Source organism: Mesoplodon bidens (genome assembly GCF_964165515.1).
Source record: "Mesoplodon bidens genome assembly, chromosome: 11".
Taxonomy (NCBI): Eukaryota; Metazoa; Chordata; class Mammalia; order Artiodactyla; family Ziphiidae; genus Mesoplodon; species Mesoplodon bidens.
In genome coordinates, this window is record NC_138167.1 from 4683194 (window position 1) to 4702507 (window position 19314).

At 52.8% G+C, this 19314-nt stretch overlaps 1 protein-coding gene across 2 annotated transcripts in view; it reads left to right on the forward strand.

Moving 5' to 3' along the window:
• Positions 1 to 4698: 4698 nt before the first annotated feature.
• NTF3 (neurotrophin 3) overlaps positions 4699 to 19314 on the forward strand; it is a gene marked incomplete at its 5' end in the record, with an annotated part of 66942 nt that continues 52326 nt past the window's right edge. The window contains one exon of one of the 2 annotated variants that reach the window (XM_081248775.1): positions 4699 to 4737. In XM_081248775.1, the coding sequence (XP_081104901.1) occupies positions 4699 to 4737 (39 nt within the window). Of the gene's footprint in view, positions 4738 to 6345; positions 6532 to 19314 lie in introns of those variants that run through there. The other variant, XM_081248776.1, reaches the window with a different exon arrangement.

The window sequence follows — 19314 nt, forward strand, 5'->3', positions numbered from 1 at the left end:
TCTATGCTGTAGTAATGGGTAGGAACACTACAGCCACAGGAATCAGCAACTCGCCAAGCTTTGCACAGAGAAGTCACCTGGTTGTGGCTTGGAACCAGCTGGAGTGTCACTGTCACTCGAATTACTGAAGGTGGAGGAGAGCGGATAATATAAAACTTCCACTGTACCCCAGTCAGTGTGTTTTTTTTAATTTTCTTATTTCTATTCCCCATTATACAAGAAAGTGAGGCCAAGTCCCTTCTATACATGGTAAAACCAAGGAGCTGAAAAGTTCAGTGAATCCCCTGAGCTCACAAAGTCAGTGACAGTGTTGCTTTCTCCCTGTTGTTCCTGGATTCCCTGGATTGTATGTCTTTCAGGATGAACCAACATTCTTTCAGCATAAATGGAAACCTAAGCTCCTCCTACAACCTTCCATGTCCTCCTAAGCATTCATGGGTTCTTTAGCATCCAGACCCTTCCCCAGATGAAGCAGCAGTGAAAAGACCACCAGGCTGGAGGTTTGGAAATCGGACATGGACCCTATCCATTCAACCCGTGGACCCCAGCCTTCCCCTGAGGCTCACAGCCCTGCTCCAAGGGGCTCAGAGTCTATACTGTTACATATGCATCTCCATCTCTTGAAACATCCAAATTGACCCTGTTTTTCACTTCCAGCATTTGGTGATGTCTAAATACCCCTTGGAGGGCTCAAGAAACAGCTGGCTGGTGAGTGGGCATAGCTCAGCAGATGAACAGTTACTCTCAGCATCTGTAACTCTGCACCTGGACCAGAAGATGCTGGCTCACGTGATGAGGGGGATAGTCTAGCGAGTATTTTATCGTCTGAAGATGGAATTAATGGCAGTGCCATAGCTATGTCAAACCCAGCTAATAAAACCTTATGAGTTCTTACCCATGAAATATTTTGTTTATGTCACATGGGTCTCATCGAAGGTTTTTTTTTCTCTTTCTTCATTTCCCTGCCCCCACCCCCTTCCCTGCCCCCTTTTTCTCCTGAGGCCTAGGCCCTCTGGAAGTGCATTAGTTACCTAGGAAACCTTCATGTCATTTTTTTTTTATGCGTGGAGTTTGGTGCAACGTAAAGCTAATTTATAGGGTGGTGAGGAATTCATGTCATGACTGGTGAAATAGGAGACTTTATTATGATTTTTATATCCACCTGTGTGGTAGGAATCCATACCTTCTCTCTATTATTCTGGGTAATTTTTTGAAGCATAATTATGAATCTGCATGCTATTTCACAAAATGAGTTGATCAATTATTGTTCAGTGTAACTCATTATATTGTTCAGTGTAAGCTCTAGAACGTAATTAGCAAGAACAACAAACTGAGAACATCCTAGGCAAGCTGTTGAGAGTTAAAGGACACTGGAATTTCCTTTAAAACGCTGAGGTGATTCTGTTTTAGAGGCAAAGAATGAATAAGATGAGATTTTTAAATTCTTCAGCTATGTCTTCCATGCTCATTGAGGTCCATATTAAGAAGCTATTAAAATTCTTAATATGTCCACTACTTCATTCTGCTGATTTCTTTCTGTCTTTGTACAAAGGGGAGAATATATACCCATGGAGTTACCATAATGAAATGTTTAAAGACAGCTTACAAAAAACAGGACAGTCTTTCTAAAGGCTGATCCGCCACCAGTGGGGTGGCAGGATTTCAGTGCAAGCACCATTAGATCGGGAGCTGGGGCTTCCATGGTACCACGCACTGTGCTGAGTGTTTTCAATAAATAAGTTCCTTAGATCCTCATAACACTCCTATGAGGCTGGCACTGAGAAGCTCAGCACCTGCCCAGAGACACACAGCTGTGAAGTGAAGAAGGCCGCATGAAACCTGGGTTTGGATGAGTCCAAAATCCCCTCTTTCAATGAATCGTAGCTCTTGATCTGTTACCAGGCTTTTTCTATTTCCGTGGGGAGAGTCATTGTCAGGCTGGAGCCTCGGTTTCCTCAACTATTCAATGCGGGGTGAGGACACAGAGGCTCAGAGAACATGATCTCTGGGATCCCCTCTCTGCCAGACACCAGTGCTGATAACAGCAAAGCCGCACTTTCTCAAGATAGAAATTTTAGGGAAGACCTGGGCACACGGCTTCTGTGGACAGCTGCACCTACTTTGCAAAAAAAGAGTAATGCCTCACACAGGACTCTTCAGGGCCTTTGGGCAGGGTTGCTAATGGGCGTGATGTTCACATGGATGTGCTGTTAATAACGCTGTGGTTAGGACCTGTGCAGTAATGGGTGGGCAGCGGGGAATTTTTTTTTTTTTTTTTTTTTTTTTTTTTTTGCGGTACGCGGGCCTCTCACTGTTGTGGCCTCTCCCGTTGCGGAGCACAGGCTCCGGACGCGCAGGCTCAGCAGCCATGGCTCACGGGCCCAGCCGCTCCATGGCACGTGGGATCTTCCCGGACCAGGGCACGAACCCGTGTCCCCTGCATCGGCAGGCGGACTCTCAACCACTGCGCCACCAAGGAAGCTCACGGGGAATCTTTTGAGTGCCAGGAGTGAAGGGAGTGCACGGTCTTCCCTGACCCTTAAATTCCCAGTCCCTGTGCAAGCACCTTTTGCATTCGCTTAATTGTTTCACAAACAGAGACTTTCAGGCTCCCTTGGCAAAGCAGCAGTCTGAGTGAGTCGGGGTGGGGAGGGACAGGGTAGGGCCCAAGAAAGGAGTCACGGGCATCCTGCCAAATTCTCCGCAGTGCCCTCCAGCCGCAGAAGATGCAACCTGCAAATATTTGAGGATCAGATGAGGTGTGGAGGAGCGATCTCCAAGTCAGGAGGAAAAACAAACAAACCAAAACAAAACAAAAGACAATGAGAGAAGACAAATGTTCAAGGCTAGCTAGCTGATCATGGGGAAAATCACACCACTTGTCTTTGCCACGAAGGGTCACAGAGGAAAGGGTCCTTGGAGGCCACTCGGCCCAATTCTCTTATTTCCTGGGTCAACATGTCACAGTGAATTAACCACAGGCAGCTAGAGCACAAGACCACACGCTGGGCATCCCACCTCGCCAATACACAGTCCACTTAACAACATCAAGGCCATAAGTGCTGCTTTTTACAAGGGAAAGGCACGCTTCAGGCCAACGTTTTCATTCTGTTTCTATTCAGTGTTTCAACCACAGAGTGGCGCTGTTGCAAAAGAGAAGGGTGGGCAGGAGGCTTGCTCCAGAAATTTGTTTTAGGAGAGAGTTTTAAAGCGGACCTCCAAACACCAGATCCAGTCCCCGCTCTCACAAGCCGCTTTCAGGAGGAGGGCCTGACACCCAGATGCAGCCAGGAGCAAAAGACAGTTCAGCAACCTAAAAATACAGTCAACAGATGGACGGCCAAGGCCCAGGCTGCGACCACGGGCTCAACTTGGAGAAAGGGATCCAAAAAGACCTAGTTCTGGATGGATTGCCCCCGGACCCAGCACCGCCTTTGGGGCATGAACTCCCCAGCTTACTTCCTAGCTCTGTTCTTTGCTTTAGCAGTCTGCAGCACTCAGATCTGTCTTTATTTCGAAAAATGGATTTGCTTAGAAGTCACAATGCTCCGCAGTTCTAAAACGATTTCATATTATATGCAATAATCTTTTACTCTATCTTTCTATTCCTTTTTCTGGCCACGCTATTTCTCGATCACCTGGTCACTCTCTTGGAAGCCAGAGGGAGGACCTGGATATCAGTCTCTAGAGGGGGGAAGAGGACACTTAGCTCTGAACTAGAAAGGATAGCAGTAAGGAAAAGGCAGTTTGCCTGCTCCAGGAAGATTGTTTGAAAAGGGCCTTCCACAAAGGAAAGGGCCAGTGGCTCTCCATTTGGGAAAAAGTGAGCAAAGGGCATCTTTCGGCCTCTGCCTGTTCTCTCCTCTTCCGCTCTCCTCTCTCAGCCCCTCCCTCCCTTCTCTCCCCCTCTCCCCCCCTCCCCCCCAAGGCACCACGCATATTTGGCAAGATTAAGGTGTCACCTCTCATATTACAAGGCGTGTTGATTGCACTCAAAGACAGACCCACCGGCTCAGGACAAAACCCCCTCGAGCTGGGAAAGGCACAAACTTTTCCTGGGATCGCCTAGGTCCTGGCAAAACGAGAGAGCCAGTCAGCGCCTGGCATCTGCAGAGCAAATCGGTCTTAAACTCCACGCTGCCTCGTCTTCTTCTTCTTCTTTTTTTTTTTTTTTCCTTCTGACTTTTTTCACATTTAAGTTTGCCCCTCTCCCTTCCCCTCCTCCCTCCATCGTGCTGGTGACCGTAGAGCAGCAGGCAGATCAGCCGGGACAGGTTTTTAACCCATTCCTCGCTGCAGCGGGAGCCAACCCCCCTCTTTCCTTGCAGTCTTTGGGTTACCTGAGGACCTGGAGCTCCAGAGAAGAGCCCCTAGAACGTGGCCAGTGGGCCTGAATCCCGCCTTTGACTTCGCGGCAGCGGGGGTGGGGGTGGGGGGATTGGGGCGCAAGTGCGGGCAGTGGGGGAGGGCAGGGGGGCGGGCCAGAGCAGAGCGAGAAAACCGGGACCCAGCAGAGCACGCCCAATCCAGACCTTCATGGTGCCGTGCTCCGGGTAGAGGGGACATCTCTGCAGCTTAACCTGGCCCGGAGGAGGACCTGAACCTTCTGGCGCGAGGGCGGCACGGAAGGAGGACCCTACTCTCCCCAGGGACCACGGGCCGCCCCTGGGCCTCAGTAGGCGCTTCTGGCCGTTTTCCATGTGGCAATCTCCAGCAGCCAGGATAATGATGAGGCAGGTACAATCTACCTAGTACGCAGCCCCCAGCCTCCCCATCCCTTCCCACCTCCCCTCGGACCGGCAGCCCCCTCTCTGCGTCGGGTTCGGCCTGATCTGGTAGGTGCGGTGCCCTTATTTCTTGGTGTTTGACTAAATTCTCAAACAAATCAAGGGAATTTGGATGTTTTTGTACTTGGACGCCAACTAAACTGCTTATTAGACGCCCGGAACGGCAGGGCCGCGGGGAGAAGCGATACCTACTCACACCCCTCCCCCAAGCGCGCGCACGTCCAAAGGTCCTGGAAAGAGACGGGGTTAGGGGTGACTGAGGTGGCAGGGAGGGAGAAGTGGGGGGGAGGGGATCGGAGATGAGATCCCCCCACGCCACGACCCGGGGAGCGGGTAGGAGGAGGACAGGAGGGCAAAGCTCCGTTCTGAGGCTCTGGATTTCTCATTGACCCCTCAGTGACATCCCCCCCCCAACTTCTCTTGACGGCAAATGGGCGAAAGCAAAATGCATTAACTAGGGTAAATTTAGAGAGACCGAGCTCACCCCAAGCGGGGTCTAATGGGCGGCTAAAGTTATCTCGAAATAAGAGATTTTGCCCCCTGCATTCCCCGGCCTTTCCTCGAATAATCTAAGGGTGGGGAAGTGGACGTCACTCCTTTCGGAGCGCTTAGAAAGGTTGGTCTGTCGCTTGCCTTTCTGCTTCCCGCGCTGTCCCCGCGTGCAGACTGGTGGGTGCTGGGAGGGCGCTCGGCTGCAGGGCCCGACCCTCATTTGGAAAGGGCTTAGGAGAAGTTGAAGGCTGCCTGGGGCGGGAGGCTCCGATTCATCACCCTCTCCCTTCCACGCTCACGCTCGCACAAACACACAAGCGCGCACACACATCCGCCCTCCCCAACCCCCCCGCCCCGTGCCCCCCCACCCCGACCCCACACCTCTCTGGCTTGATCCGCCTGGACCGCCTGCAGCGCCTTGGGTGCTGGTCCCGGAGCGGCGGGCAGCCTGGGGAACGGGGTCCCGGGGCGTGCTCCGGTGGTGGGGAGAGGGAAGGACGGACGGGTGCTCTTGGTAGCGGGTGGGGAGAGATCTGGAGCCGAAAGGGTCGCAGGTTCGGAGGAGTTTGCACATTCGACCCAAGCCTCCCGAGGCAAGGGGCAAGAAAGGCCCTTCTGCTTTGTAAAGAAAAACCTTAAATGAAAAGCAAAAAGAAGATCAAAAAGAGATTTTTCAAGGAGAAGAACACGTGAGACAGACTAAAGGCATGAATGTGTAAAGTGCAGTGAAAAGTTAAATATTTCGTTTTTTCTTGGATCTCTAAATCGGAGATGGAGGGGCAAACTGAAGCATACTACCGACTTGGAGGTTGGGAATATTTTTCTTGAAGAAAGGACAGGGGAAATGACCCGGTGCCCCCAGTGGCCCCCGACCCCAGCCGGAGGGGCGCTGGGGCGCAGGCTCGCGCGGCCGGCCGGGCGCGGGGGCGGGCGGCGCGGCGCCGAAGGGGTTAAGGCGCTGAGCGCGGAGCCATCTGGCCGGGTTGGCTGGTTATAACCGCGCAGATTCTGTTCACGGGACTCAGAGTTGAAGGCTCCTCTCCCCACCGTAGCAGCTCCGCGCGAGGCCCCCGAGAGAGCCCGGCGCAACTACTTTCTTCCCTCTCCTTTCTCCTGTTTTTGTCCCCTGCTGGGGCCTGGCGGCGGCGGCGGGGTGGGAGAGACTTTGAATGACCGAGCTCGCGTCCACCTTTCTCTTCATGTCGACGTCCCTGGAAACAGTCACACGGATGCCATGGTCACTTCTGCCACGGTAAGGGGAGGCGGGCACGCTGGGCGGGCAGGTTCGGGGCCGGGGAGCTGCGCGCGGCCCGGGCTCCGCACCCCGCCCTCACCCCACCGCGCCGCGCTCCCACACTTTCCCCCGCTCGTGCCTTCCCGAAGTTTGCGCCCGGATCTGCCCAGGCCGAGGTGCGATCACAGCCACCCGCCCGCCCCCGCGCACGGACACTCCTCCCCACCTCCTCCCTCCCGTGCCTCGGCTGCTGGAGAAACCGCCCAATATCTGGGAAAGTGATCAGGTTTAAGGGACCAGGATTGGAAATGGGGCGGTGGGGGGCGGAGGCGAGGGGAAAGGGGGCCGACGGAAGGGCAGGAAAGGGCTTCGGGGAAACCGCCGGCCCCTCACCAGCGCAGCCGTCTACTCCCGCGGAGAAGGCTCCTCGCGCATCCCGTAACAAAAGGGGGTGGCAGTCGTATCCGGGGCGGCGGGGAGGCGAGGGTGCCGCCGTCGCTCCCCGCACGCGCCCCCCGCGCCCCGCTCGCCACCTCGCCAAGCTCTCCGCTCTCCTCCCCTTCCCGGGCCGGGCGGGGGCTGGGGGGGGGAGGGGACGCGGAGCTCCGGCCCCCCCCGCCCCCCCCCGCCCCGGAGAGTCGCTTCCCAGTTTCGGGAGTTGAGACTCCGTGCGTGGCGTGGCTACCTGCTGGAGTCCCCCTGCCTCCGCTCAAAGCTTTCTCGGAAGCAGCCCCGCACCCCGGGCTCTTCCTGGCCGGCGGCCACCCCACCCTGGGTCTGCGCAGATGCTGGAGCCGTGCGCGCGGCCCGCGCGTCTGGGTCGCCGCCGGGAGCGGCGGGCACGGGGGCCAGGCGGTCCCTGGGGAGATCCCCGCGGTTCCTCCGGGCCAGCTCTAGGAATCGGAGGTACCGGGAGGCTGGGAGGCTGGGAGGCCCGGGGCCCGGCGCAGCTAGGTCGGACTTCAGAGGACCCCCAAGGACCAAATTTCTCCGTGGCCCCTGAGCCTGAGCTCGGGGTCGTAGACTCACACTCCCAAGGAAATTTAGAACGCTCGGGAGTTGAAGATTCGGGAAAGGCGGGCCTGGAGTGGGGGAGGGGACCCTGCTTGTGGCTTTCGGGCGCGAGTGGGTGCGCGGCGAGGAGACGCTTTTTCTTGGGGGTGGGGGGTGGTTGGCTGCTGCGTTCCTCAAAGACACAGCACTGAGACCCCCGAGCCGCACCGGGTGAGGGCTGCTGACTAGTAAGGATCCCTCTCGTTGGATCCGTGGCCGGGGGCTTCCAGGTGGAGGAAACACCGAACTAGACAGCCTGGTCTCGACCTCTGGCGGCGGGCGGCACGTTCAGAGTCTCAGTGCAGGCAGCTGCCTGGACGCAGCCCTAGCGCTGAGCTCGGAGCTGGAGAGCTGGCGACTGCACGTCTTGGACTTGTTTCTGTGCGCCGAGGAGCAGGGGGCGGGAGCTGGGGTGGGGGGGGGGAGGGCGGGCTAAAGGGGGTGGGTGTCACCCCGGGACTCTAGTCGCTTAAGGACTGTGCTGGGCCAGTGCTCTTTAATGAAGAGATGTCCTCTCCCGCTCCGCAGAACGGAGAGCCAGAGACACATCTAAACCCTCTGTCCCAAATGTCAGGATGGAGAAAGTTGGAACGGGAAGGAACTTTGCAATCGGTTCTGTTTTCCCGGCACTGAGAAATTCTCCCATGTCCTCAGCCTGCCCCGCTCCCGCCCCCGACACAAAGAAGGTGGAGGGGTGGGATTCGGGGGATCAAATCCAACCGCCTCTGCCTTGGGCTCAAACGCTCAGACCTGGGTTTGGCGTTGGGAGAGGAGGCGATGAAAAGAAACCAAGCTCTGAACGGTGCTGGGGGAGAGCAGGGAGTCTGCGGGTTGCAGGAAGGAGCGTGTACGGCTCTGTGCTGGTGTGGACTGTTTTGTAGCTGGAAGTGGAGGCTGTGGCTCTGTGTGAACGGGTCTGCCGGCCCGTGGAGGGCGATCAGGACCCCTGGGCGCTCTGTTTGGTCAGGGAAAGAGGTTTTTTGGAAAGTGTCTGCATGAGGGTGTGCATGGGGGACGGCCAGGGTGCGGGAGCTCCCCCTGCTCTGTGTGCAGGTGGAGGTGTGTGTGTTTCTGAGGCTCTCTTGCACGGGCAGCAGGTGAGAGCATGTGGGAACAGAGGTGTAGCTGATGAGAAATCTGTGCCTGCGAAGGGTGTCGGAGCAGGAGAGGTACGGTGTGTTGCAGCAGATGGCTTGTGCGCGCCTGCACAGACACACGGAGTGGGTGTGGCGTGGGAGGGCGCCCGTGTGGGGGATGTGTGTGGAAGGTTAGCCTAGGCGCCTGCGGATTACCGAAGGGATGGGGCGGGGAGATTATCTGCAAAGAGCAGAGTGTGAACTTTATGAGTGAGTGCTGGGAAATTTGGCCAGGAGGGCATTGGGGTATGTGGGGAACAGAAAAGTGTGGGCTCAGACGCATTACGGAGAGATGGGGCATTTGCAGAGAAGGATACTGTGGTGGTTTTTGCCTCGCCCCCGCCCCCCGCACCTCCCCAGAGGGGAGGGAATTGGAGAAGGCTTAGGATGAGGGATGTACATTTAAGGGGAAAAGTCCTCTGTGTGTTGGTATCGGCTGGGGATGTGTGTGAGTGAGATCTGAGTGAGCGGAGAAATGTGTTTTGCATGCCGAGTGGCAGGGATGCGCATAGTATTACATTGTATAATGGGTTTCTTATTTAAGAAATAAGAAATGGAATGCCCACTGGATGCTCAGCCCATTGCTGGGTACTGGGGCGTGGCACGATGCCCTAGAACAATTTCTTCCCAGGGCTCAGCGGACTGCCACAGTTTTGCCAGGAGGAACGAGGAGAGCTCGGTGCTAGTCGAGGTTTTTTCAAGAGCTATAATTCAGTTTCTAGAGATGTTTATGGATCTCGGAGGCCAAAGGGAAGCTGATTTGAAAGGTACCTGTGGTTTTGTAGAAAGGGCGCAGAAAGAGAGGGGTGATGGATAGTTTTGTGTGTTGGGAAGGGAGCTGAGGGCTGTTACTGTTTCTTGTAGGGGGTGTGGGCTGGGAATGGAGGGTGCAGCAAGCCAGGTCAGAATGCAGGTGCTGATACACTGGAGGGCTGAGTTTCTGAGAGCATGGCAGGGATGCGGCTTCATACGTGGGGCTGGAGAAGGGGCGAGGCAGTGAGCAGGAAGATGCCAGGAAGATGCAGGTTGGGAGTGTCTGTTAATCTTTGATGACTTCTGGGCTGTGAGTGTAAAGCTAACGTGTGTGTGGGCGTGCGTGTGTGCATGCACACACGCCGTGGGTCTGGAGCGAAGTAATTGGGGGGAGGCTAGCTTGGAGGACAGGAAGGGTGTGTATGCTGGCTCTGGTGGAGGAAGTGGAATGTATATTTTTGCAGGAATTCTTTGTGGCCGAGGAAGGATGAAAATCGTCTTGGATGCTCAGATGTGTATCAAAGTTTAAAAGGTACAGATAAAAGAAGGGTTGCAGGTTTATTAGGAAGCATTTGGGGAGGGAGGGGCATGTGACGTTGGTTAGGTTCATACCAGCAAGAGCTGGGGAGGTAACTGGGACAGAGCAGGGGGAGGGCTGGGCTTTGGCCGCACACACCTGCTGACCAGGAACCTCATTGATTAGGTCTATTCGTGGGAGGGCATATGTTTGGGGGAAATAAACCTCATCTGTTTGACCCATGACACTTTTGATTTCCTGAAATGACGGCTGTGCCATTTTGAGGTTCTGCCTTATTTGTAGGGGAAATTCATCTGTGTACGAGTGTTGATACAGGGTCTGACCCTTGGTCAGAGGATCTTGCGGCAGTATTTCGGAGGATGGCGTGGTGGAGATGGAAGGTTTCCCATTGGGAATGGCTCGGTTCTAGTCCAGATCTGCCACTTTGGAGCAGGGTGACCTCAGGAAAATGTTCTAATCTCTCTGATCCTCCATTGTTCCTCTGTGTAAAATGGCGTTGTCTGCCGTGACTCAATGAGAAGGAAAATTCACTCTGCTTCCCTCCCCGTCAAAGCTTGGTGTGTTTAGGGGTACAAAGCTTTTCTCAAAGGTGACGCCGAGTTGAATACAGGCGCTAGCATGGATGTGAACCATTGTAGACATGGGTCCTGGGCCTCCTTCTCTTTACAGTGCAAGTTGGTAAAACAGTCTTAATGCCCGCTGAGTGTATACTGCTCACCCATGGTGCAGATAGAACCTTCTATAACTGCCTCAGTTTACTCACCCATAAAATGGAGGCAGCCGAGCCTAGATTACTGTTGATGGCAACCTGTTCCCGTAACAGGTCTTTGAACTATTCAGAAGAAAGGTGGTCCACAAATCAATGTCATTAACTCTCCGACACGGACGTTTCCCTTTTCTGCAGGCCATGATGCCTAAAGAAATGTGATCTGAGGACAGAGAAAATAGTCATTGTCCTCGGCGTGTTAGGATAAAAGAAGAGCAAAGTCCAGCCAACCCGGGTTACTATGAAGGTCTGTGTCTCTCTGAGCTACGAGTCCTTGGCAGGCAAGAGCCTGCCCGTAAGAAGAGGGCATGGGCTTTGGATCTTTGCAGACACCCAATGCAGCAAGTTGGTGCAGCCGCTTTCCCCAGAGACAAAAATGGAGACCAAACAAAAACGAGGGACCAGGAAACCCACTCAAGCCTCCCGAGTCCTCCCAGAAGTCAGCACATGCTGTGAACTGCTGGCCCAGAGTCAGACTCCCATCCATCCTTGAGTTCAGTGGCCATAAATAGTCAGGCGCTCAGCTATTTCCATGAGGCACTAAACCAATTCTGCTGCTTTTCTTGGCGAGATTGGGCCAATTAAGTTGATTGGAAGAGGTCACTGTTGATGGCTCTCACATTCCCCAGGCGGGACAGGCCAGCAGAGTTTAATTACATAACATTTCCCATCTCCGCAGCTCCCCTCCCAGACAGATCAGATGTGCAGGCCTCCCCCCCCCCTCCGCCCCTCCATCCAGGACAGCAAATGCAGCAGGCGGCTCCTGCTGCAGGCTTCTCCAGACTGTTTCCTGAGCAGTTACAGTGCTCCCACCCCAACTATGAGGAATGTAAATCCAGGGTTGGCTGGAATGAGAGCAGGGAGTCAGGCCGACACAGAAGATCCTTCAAACCCACCACCCTGCTTCCCAACCTCACCAGCTGCTGTTTTACTCTTTAATGAGGCAGGCAGTTTCTGGTGGTGGGGATGCTGAACTAATGACCGTTGCTAGGGTTGTCCATTTAGTTTTCTTTAAAATTGAGTTTGTTGGAGAAGGACCAAATCTACCGGAGACCAGCCTAAGACCCGTGTGGTGCTGCTGATAAGCTCTGTGGATGTACTTTGTGCATGGATAGGTGTGTGCACGCCTAGGTGAGATAGGTGTGTGCATGCCTAGGTGAGAGAGAGGAGAGCAGGGCTGTGTGTGTGCTGGGGGACACAAGAGCACAGGAGGGGCCCTGGGAGGGCAGGAGGCATTTCTAGAGCTTGTGTTATGGGTGGCAGGTATATGGGCACCTGGTTCAGACTGGACCGTCACCGTATTGTGTCTTGTAGAAGAGCCAGCTTGTGGAAGAAATTGGGAGCAGCTTTTTTTCAGACCATTTGTATTTGGGGATGGAGGATGTGTGAGCTTTTAGGACGTCTGAGGCCAGTGCAGATAGAACCTCATTCTTGCTTGAACACATTTCTATTAAGATCAAGGCTGGACAAAGGAAGCCTTTCAGAGGACTCATTTTAGAACCTATGAAAGCACATGTAGAGGGACCAAGATCTTTAAAGTCTTTGCATGTTGTTGATAGTTTTCCGTAAGTCAGCCTTTCCTTCTACCTAAAAATACCAAGGGGCTAAGTGTGCACACGCGTCTGGGTGGTGAGGATGCGTTGGCTGTTTCGTGTCCACATCTGTGCCATGGTCCTTCTCAAGCAGTCCTAATTGGGAACCACCAGAGGCTGTCTGTGGCTCTGGGCATCCTTACAGGACTAGCCTCTGCCTGTCAGTGTGGTTTCGCTGGAGAAGGATTTTGACGTGAACTTTGGTGTGGTCTGTTGTGATTGCTCACTTTTCAGCAGCATCTCCAGGAAACACTTTTGTTGAGCCCCCAGACTTCTATGGATTTTGTTCAGTCAGAGATTTTTTGAAAGGGTTGAGGTTCTTGCTCATTCAAGACCAGAGCTGTAGGAGTAAATGGCAGCTTACTGATCTCAAAAGATCCCAGGCCAAGGTCATCTTAAACAGCCTGGGGCAGCAGAAAGCCTGCTGACTTAGAGGTGGGGGACCAAGCCTGCCACTGAGCTCTGTCACTAATAGGCTGCTGTTGTGTGACCCTGGATGGTCTCTCCAGCCCTTGACATACCCATCTGTAAATGAAGAAATTGAACTAGAGGATCTCAAAGTTCCATTCCAACGGCACCATCTGAGGATTCTACAGTAGCCCCATCCTCCTCCTCGATTAGCGCTAATATGCTTTGCTTGGAGTGCATCTTGGCACACCCTCAATGAGCTGCTGTTTTTATCTTTGGGGAATGGCTGAGTCAAAGGCAGAAAGGCATGCAAAGAATTTGCCATAGAGTTTTGTTTTGGCCAAGAATGCTCTTGAAGTTGGCTTCGCCTGCACAGTGTGTACAGATCTCTAAGGGGTGGGGTTTGGCTTTCTGGTAGACCCGATGCTAATCATCCAGCTTCCACATGAACGCCTATTAGTGTTTCTGACTGAGAGAAGTACCCACCTTGAAGATGATTGATGATGATGATCGTTAATATTTGAGTACTTACTGGGTGCCAGGCATTACTGTAAATATCACATGGTGTTATCTCAGTGCCCAAAATTATCTCTTTTGCAGGTGAGGAGACTGAGGTTATGTGAAGTTAAGGGGTATGTTGACGGGTACACAGCTAGATCTCGATGTGCTGACATTCTAGCCTGAAGCCTGTGACCATCCCAAGTCCATCACCTGCCAGTCAGGTTCTGTTTCTGCATTCTGTGATGTCATCCAGATGGGAGATTGCTTGATAGCCCTCTCCAAAGTCTGTCACCCCACAGGGTAACCTGCTCCATGGGAAGGTTCATTTTCATGTGCAAGACAAATGCTGAGGCTCTCTGGCCACCTGCTGGATGTCAGATCTGTCTCAGCTCCCATCACCCTCCCCCTTCACTTCCCATCCTGTTGACAAGGGAATCTGCCCTTCCAGAATGGGGGTGTTGATTTAAGTCACAATTGCCTCCTTGTAAACTCTGTAAGATTGGAGCTGGACATCTGGTGTTGATCCAGAGGTGGTGGGTCCCAGGGTTCTTGAGTCCTGTGATGAGGGTTGCACAGAATCAAAGTAAAAGAGAATGGAGAATGTGAGGGCTCTTCAGAATTTGGAAAATGGCTTTCCTTGAAAGGCTAGGGAACTTCCTCCATGTATACAGGGGCTGAGAGGTTGAAGGCAGGAGTTGCTACCGAGGACTGGGGTCCCCAGGGTCTGTTTGATGCAGAGCAGAGCAGTTTTAGAGTCTTCCAGCCCTGGCCCTTGCTTGCTGCATGCCCTTCTGGGCAATACCAGAAGTAGGGAAGCCAGAGGTGTTCTCGGGGTGCATGTTGCCGCCATCTCTGAAGGGTGTGACTGAAGGCTCTTGTTTTTTCTTCCTGCACTGACTTTCCCGTCACCACTACCACACATACATCTTCAAAGCAATGAATGAGAATGACTTGGTTCTATTACTGAAAAGTATTTGCAATGTGCTAATAAATGGACAACATTAACCTAATGCCTGTGAAATTGTGGCTCAAAAGATATGTGCTTCCTTTGTTTAAAACAACATTCCACGTGTAGGGGGATGCTTTCCTTCTTTGTAAGAGGACATAGCCCTATTATTATCATTTTTTTTTATGATAGACCAATCTTGCCCTGCCCGCCCCCTCTGTTTTTAGGTCTGAGCCCCTGGCATTTAAAAATATCCTCCCCCTCTGGCTCCAAATCATCCCTCAGGGAATATAGTTCAAGATCTCAGTCTGGGATTATTTCCGTTCTGTGTCTAGCAGATCTACTCCTGATGGATCATGGGGCACATCCATCCCCTGCTTCCACTGGATCCAAGAGGGAGAGTGCAGCTCTGGAAATCCCCTGTTTCCCAACATGTGCGTCCTGTAATTGGGAAGGAGCCCAACTCTCCTGACACCCAGCTTTTGCTCCCGAAACTGCTCACCTCACCTCTCTTCGCGAAGGACTCAAACTAGCTGTGCGACCTTGAGCAAAGCATTCTCCCTCCACGGGCCTCTGTTTCCTCTTCCTGAAAAAGAGGGAATGGGATTCACTTGAAGGTCAAAAGGACCCTGCCAGTCATGACCGTTCACATATTCCATGACTCTGCTGCTCCCTAAGCCTCACTGTGGCCCATGCCTGGCATTTCTGGGTATCCCTGCTCCTCTGGAGGACTTAGGTGCAGAGGTGTGGAGGGGGTGGAGGAGGAAATGAAGTTATATGGTGCCAGGTAAGTTCTTGAACACATGGAGGCGTGCATGTTTATGAAGTGCTGAAGAAGCAAGCTTGCCAGATTGGTGGCAGATCTTGGATTGGCAGTTGAAAGCATAGGAAAAGGTTTATGTGGATAAAATTAGTTGGATTTGGTGAGTGAAATCAGAGGGATCCTGAACTATGAGCAGAGATACCAGACTCCACCCCAAACTGTCCCAGAGCCTCACTGTGCAATCTGGGGAGTCTCTGCTCCATGGGGAGTGAAAGGCCCCTGGCTTAGATGATCCCCCCAATCTTTCCTGACTCATCAGTAATTATGGGAATCGAGGGCTAGTAGAAAAGCCTGGATGGATGGATTGATAAGGGGCTTGAATGTAGAGGGAAACGTCCTCTGATTGCAAGAGGGTAGGAGTAGCAGAAGTATACATCTGTTCTTGAACTTGAGATGGTCACAGAGGGCTTATTCTGTGTGTATATTGGGCTTAGAAGGCTCTCCCTTCTTCACCAGGGATATTGAAAGCATCCTTCACATCTTTGCTTCACCACTACCTTCTCTTGGAAGCCTCCCTGCATCCTCCAGGGAGCCTGGGGCTCCCTCTCAGTTTCCCTGTGTTACACCACCCGGTATTCTGTCTTCTCACTAGAAGATGGGCTCTGCAGAGAAAGGGACCTGGTCTTTTCATCTCTGTGTCCCCAGCACCTTGATCTGTGTTGGGTGAGTGAATGCATGACAGGTGGGTTATCAGGGAGTCCAGTGGTGAGAGGCTGGGCTCAGAGAAGTGATACTCCTTCCCAAGGGTCCAGAGCCATACATGTTCTCTGTGTCCCATTTCGGCCTGTCCCGAGGCTGATGTCATGAAGCTCACTGCCGGCCCACTAGGAAAGGCTGTTCTTGCTCTCTTTAGAGCCCCCCTTCTCCCCTGTGTCTTAGTCTGCCAAGTCCTTCTGCACATGTGGGTTTTGGTCATGGGAAAATTGGGTGTCACTGCACATGAATTAGGGCCATCTATCTCTAGACACTCAGAAAACACGTTTAAAGATTGTTCATTAAGCATCCTGTTGGTGGCTGCCAAGTCTCAGGCCCTGTGCTCGATGCTGGAGAAGATGCAGAGATGAACGCTGAGCTCTGAGCTCCAGGGTCTAGGAGCTGGTGAAGACAATGGGCCAGTTACATCATTGTGCTCTAGGGAGGGGCCGTGGGAGCATGGAAGTTCAAGCACAGGCTTCCTGGATGGAATGTTGTGTGTTGGTGTGAATAATGATGGGGAATCCTCTGGACCAGAAGCAGGCTGGAGGGTCCATGAACTGCCTTCACTTTTTCTCATCCCTGAGTTCCCAAGGCCTGACCAAGCCTCTTGTGATGGATGCTCAGAGCCCGTTGTAATGGGAGCCATTGGTTCTTCCCAGGGAGAGTTTGGGGAAGGGGCGTGATGTACAGGTGTTAGGTCTGGGTGGATGTGCAGGTGTGTGTGCTTTCCAGAAGTAGCCCTGCTCTTGGCTGTAGTCAGCCCAGGCGGGGGAAGTGCGTCTGCCTGAGGCTTTTAAGCGCTGCTTCTCCCGGCTGCACTGTGTGTTGTCTCTGTGACCACTCCTGACACAGGGACAGACTGCCATCTACTGTCCACTCTTGTCCTCTATGAGTCCTTCCTGCTCAGTGAGCTCCTCAGCATTTTTTTCACATCCTGTTTTTAATGGGTCCAGATACCAGCAGAAAGAGAATAGACATCAGGTCCTTGTTAAGTAACTTCGCTGGAATTTAGAAGGGGGCCTTTAAAAAACATAACACATCTGTTACATGTTTTTCTTATCTGCTTAACGAAAGTGTTATTTGAAGGGGGCCTCATGCCTCTCTTGACTCTTCTTAATTACCATGCTGGGTACCCGGGTACCGTGTAGAGTGCCAAGACAAAGAAGGCTAAGTCATGCCTTCAAGAGCCTTGCAGTCTAGTTGGAAGTCGGGACAGACCTGCAAAGAAATAGACCCTAGGATGTGGCAAGATATGTTTGGTACGTGGCACGTGAGTGGCAGGGACCCCAGAGGCTTTGGGGTTTTGGGGAAGGGGGAGTCCTTGTAGACAGAGTGATTGGGAAAGACAAGTGTGGGCCACTTGACTGGGTCTGCTTTTAGCAGCCCCAGGGTTTGGTGAGCGCCTCCTAAAATCGCTGTGTGGTATCGTGGAACAGGCTCTGAGCTGGGAGCTCGGGGACCTAGAAGGTCCCTGTGACCCAGCGGGGCTGGTTTCAATGTCCTAGGGCCCACCCATCCCTGACCCGGCATCGCATCCCACATTTGCATGCAGAGGGAGGTGGTTCCTCGTTTCCACCTTGTCAAGGACCAGTAGAGCCGGAGTCCCTCTTGCATCCCCTGCAGGGAGGGCATCTCAAGGTGTGTCCTGTCCTGACAACCCCACACACAGTGGGAGGGAGAGAATGTCCCCAGAGTAACCTCAGGTGCTGTACAGCTATGAGGAGGTGAACGGCTTTCAGGACGTGTCTGCCTGCCGCTTCTCTCCATATCTCCCCCTGGACCTTCCTTGCAAAATACATCTGCATAGTGCTTGAGTCAAGGATAGTTTTTCCAAGTGAAACTGCATTAGTATCCGAGTGTAGATTATAGCCCAGGTCTACGAGTCCTTCATGTTAGAATTCATTCTACCATTGCTTTTGTGGAGCTTTTTAAAAAAGTATCTAAGACTTTTGATGACTGTGGATTAAAATGGGGGAAAAGTTGCTTTTCACAACTCACTCCCATTCTTTCTTTTTCTCTCTCTTTCTTAGCATTTAAATGATCATCAAGGAAACCTTCAGTGTATTTATTCCATGTACTTGTCTTCTGGTGCATGGGTATGTGTGTGTTTGTGTGTGTGTGTGAGAGAGAGAGAGAGAAAGAGAGGGAGAGGGAGGGGAAAAGAGAGAGAAAAGGAGGGAAAAAGAACAAGAGAGAAAGATACCGTAGACTGTGGTCTATTAATGAGTCTAGAAAACCAAGTTGGATTGGAGTTGGGTTACTGGCAGAGAGACCTCAGATTGTCACTCTAAACCTCTGACATTTCCCTTTTACTTTTTGGCTCTTGTACGAATCAGGAATGTCTCTTCCCAGTCCCCCTTCCGTGTTCACATCTCCTTTTGGGGCTGCTGTATTAAGTTACCGTCTGTCTGCAGAAAGTCTCCTGAATTCTTGGGGGACCTCTCAACAGAGGCACCGTCAAGGATGGAGCCATTAGAGAAGGTCTGATTTTTTATTATGAGGGGGAACTAAACCCTTTTACTAAAAGGCTTAGGGGTTGTTTATCATGTGTTTTCCTGTGGCACGGTGATGTCTGGGATCTTGCCTAAAGACAGAGAGCGAGCAGAGGCTGGGACAGAGATGGAAAGGGAAATTCTTCCAAGAGCAGCCAATGTGGAGGGAGAGACTCAGTTCCCGGCAGTTTCGTGGGAGGTTTTCTGATGGCCTGTGATGTGATTTGTAATCGTGGGTGAAAGTAGGAGGAGATGGGGGAGGAGAGCTCCAGGTGGAGGTGCAGATGGAAATAGGGCCCCAGGTGAGGGAAACCGGGGCTAAAAGAACCGAAAGCCGCCCAGGTCGTGGTTCACGGGGAGCCGCGTGGGGTGATGTGTCCAGGGAGATGGGAGGAAGGAGGGCCCACACTGAGCCCCCTCCCAGCCCCAAGGGCAGCAGGAGCCAGTGGAGGTGGCACAGGGGAGGGTACAGTCAGTCTTTTGTTTTAAAAAAGGATCACTCTGGGGCTTCCCTGGTGGCGCAGTGGTTGAGAGTCCGCCTGCCGATGCAGGGGACACGGGTTCGTGCCCCGGTCCGGGAAGATCCCACATGCCGCGGAGTGGCTGGGCCCGTGAGCCATGGCCGCTGAGCCTGCGCATCCGGAGCCTGTGCTCCGCAACGGGAGAGGCCACAACAGTGAGAGGCCCGCGTAGCGCAAAAAAAAAAAAAAAAATCACTCTGGTTCAATACGGGAGATGGCTTTTCCTAAATAGTTGTTCAATGGGAAAAAGACTATTGGTTGGATGGATGGAAGAATGAATTAATGAGCGAAGAAATGAATGAAATGCAGGGGGCACTTGATCAAGCCGGACTTGATCACTGGTTACTCTGACCAGTGCTGGCTCCGGGGGAGATGAAGGACAGGACGGGCTGGGAGGATAGGCGACAGGTCATGGATTAGCGTGGCTCTGGCTGTAGGGAAACGGGGACCAGCATAGTAACAATGCTGAGAGATCAGTTAGCCGTGGGAGGATCTCCCAACCTGTTTACATTTTCTATACATTTCCATCCAAACTTGATTTCATTCCGGATCAAAAATGAAAGTGGCTTTTGGAGT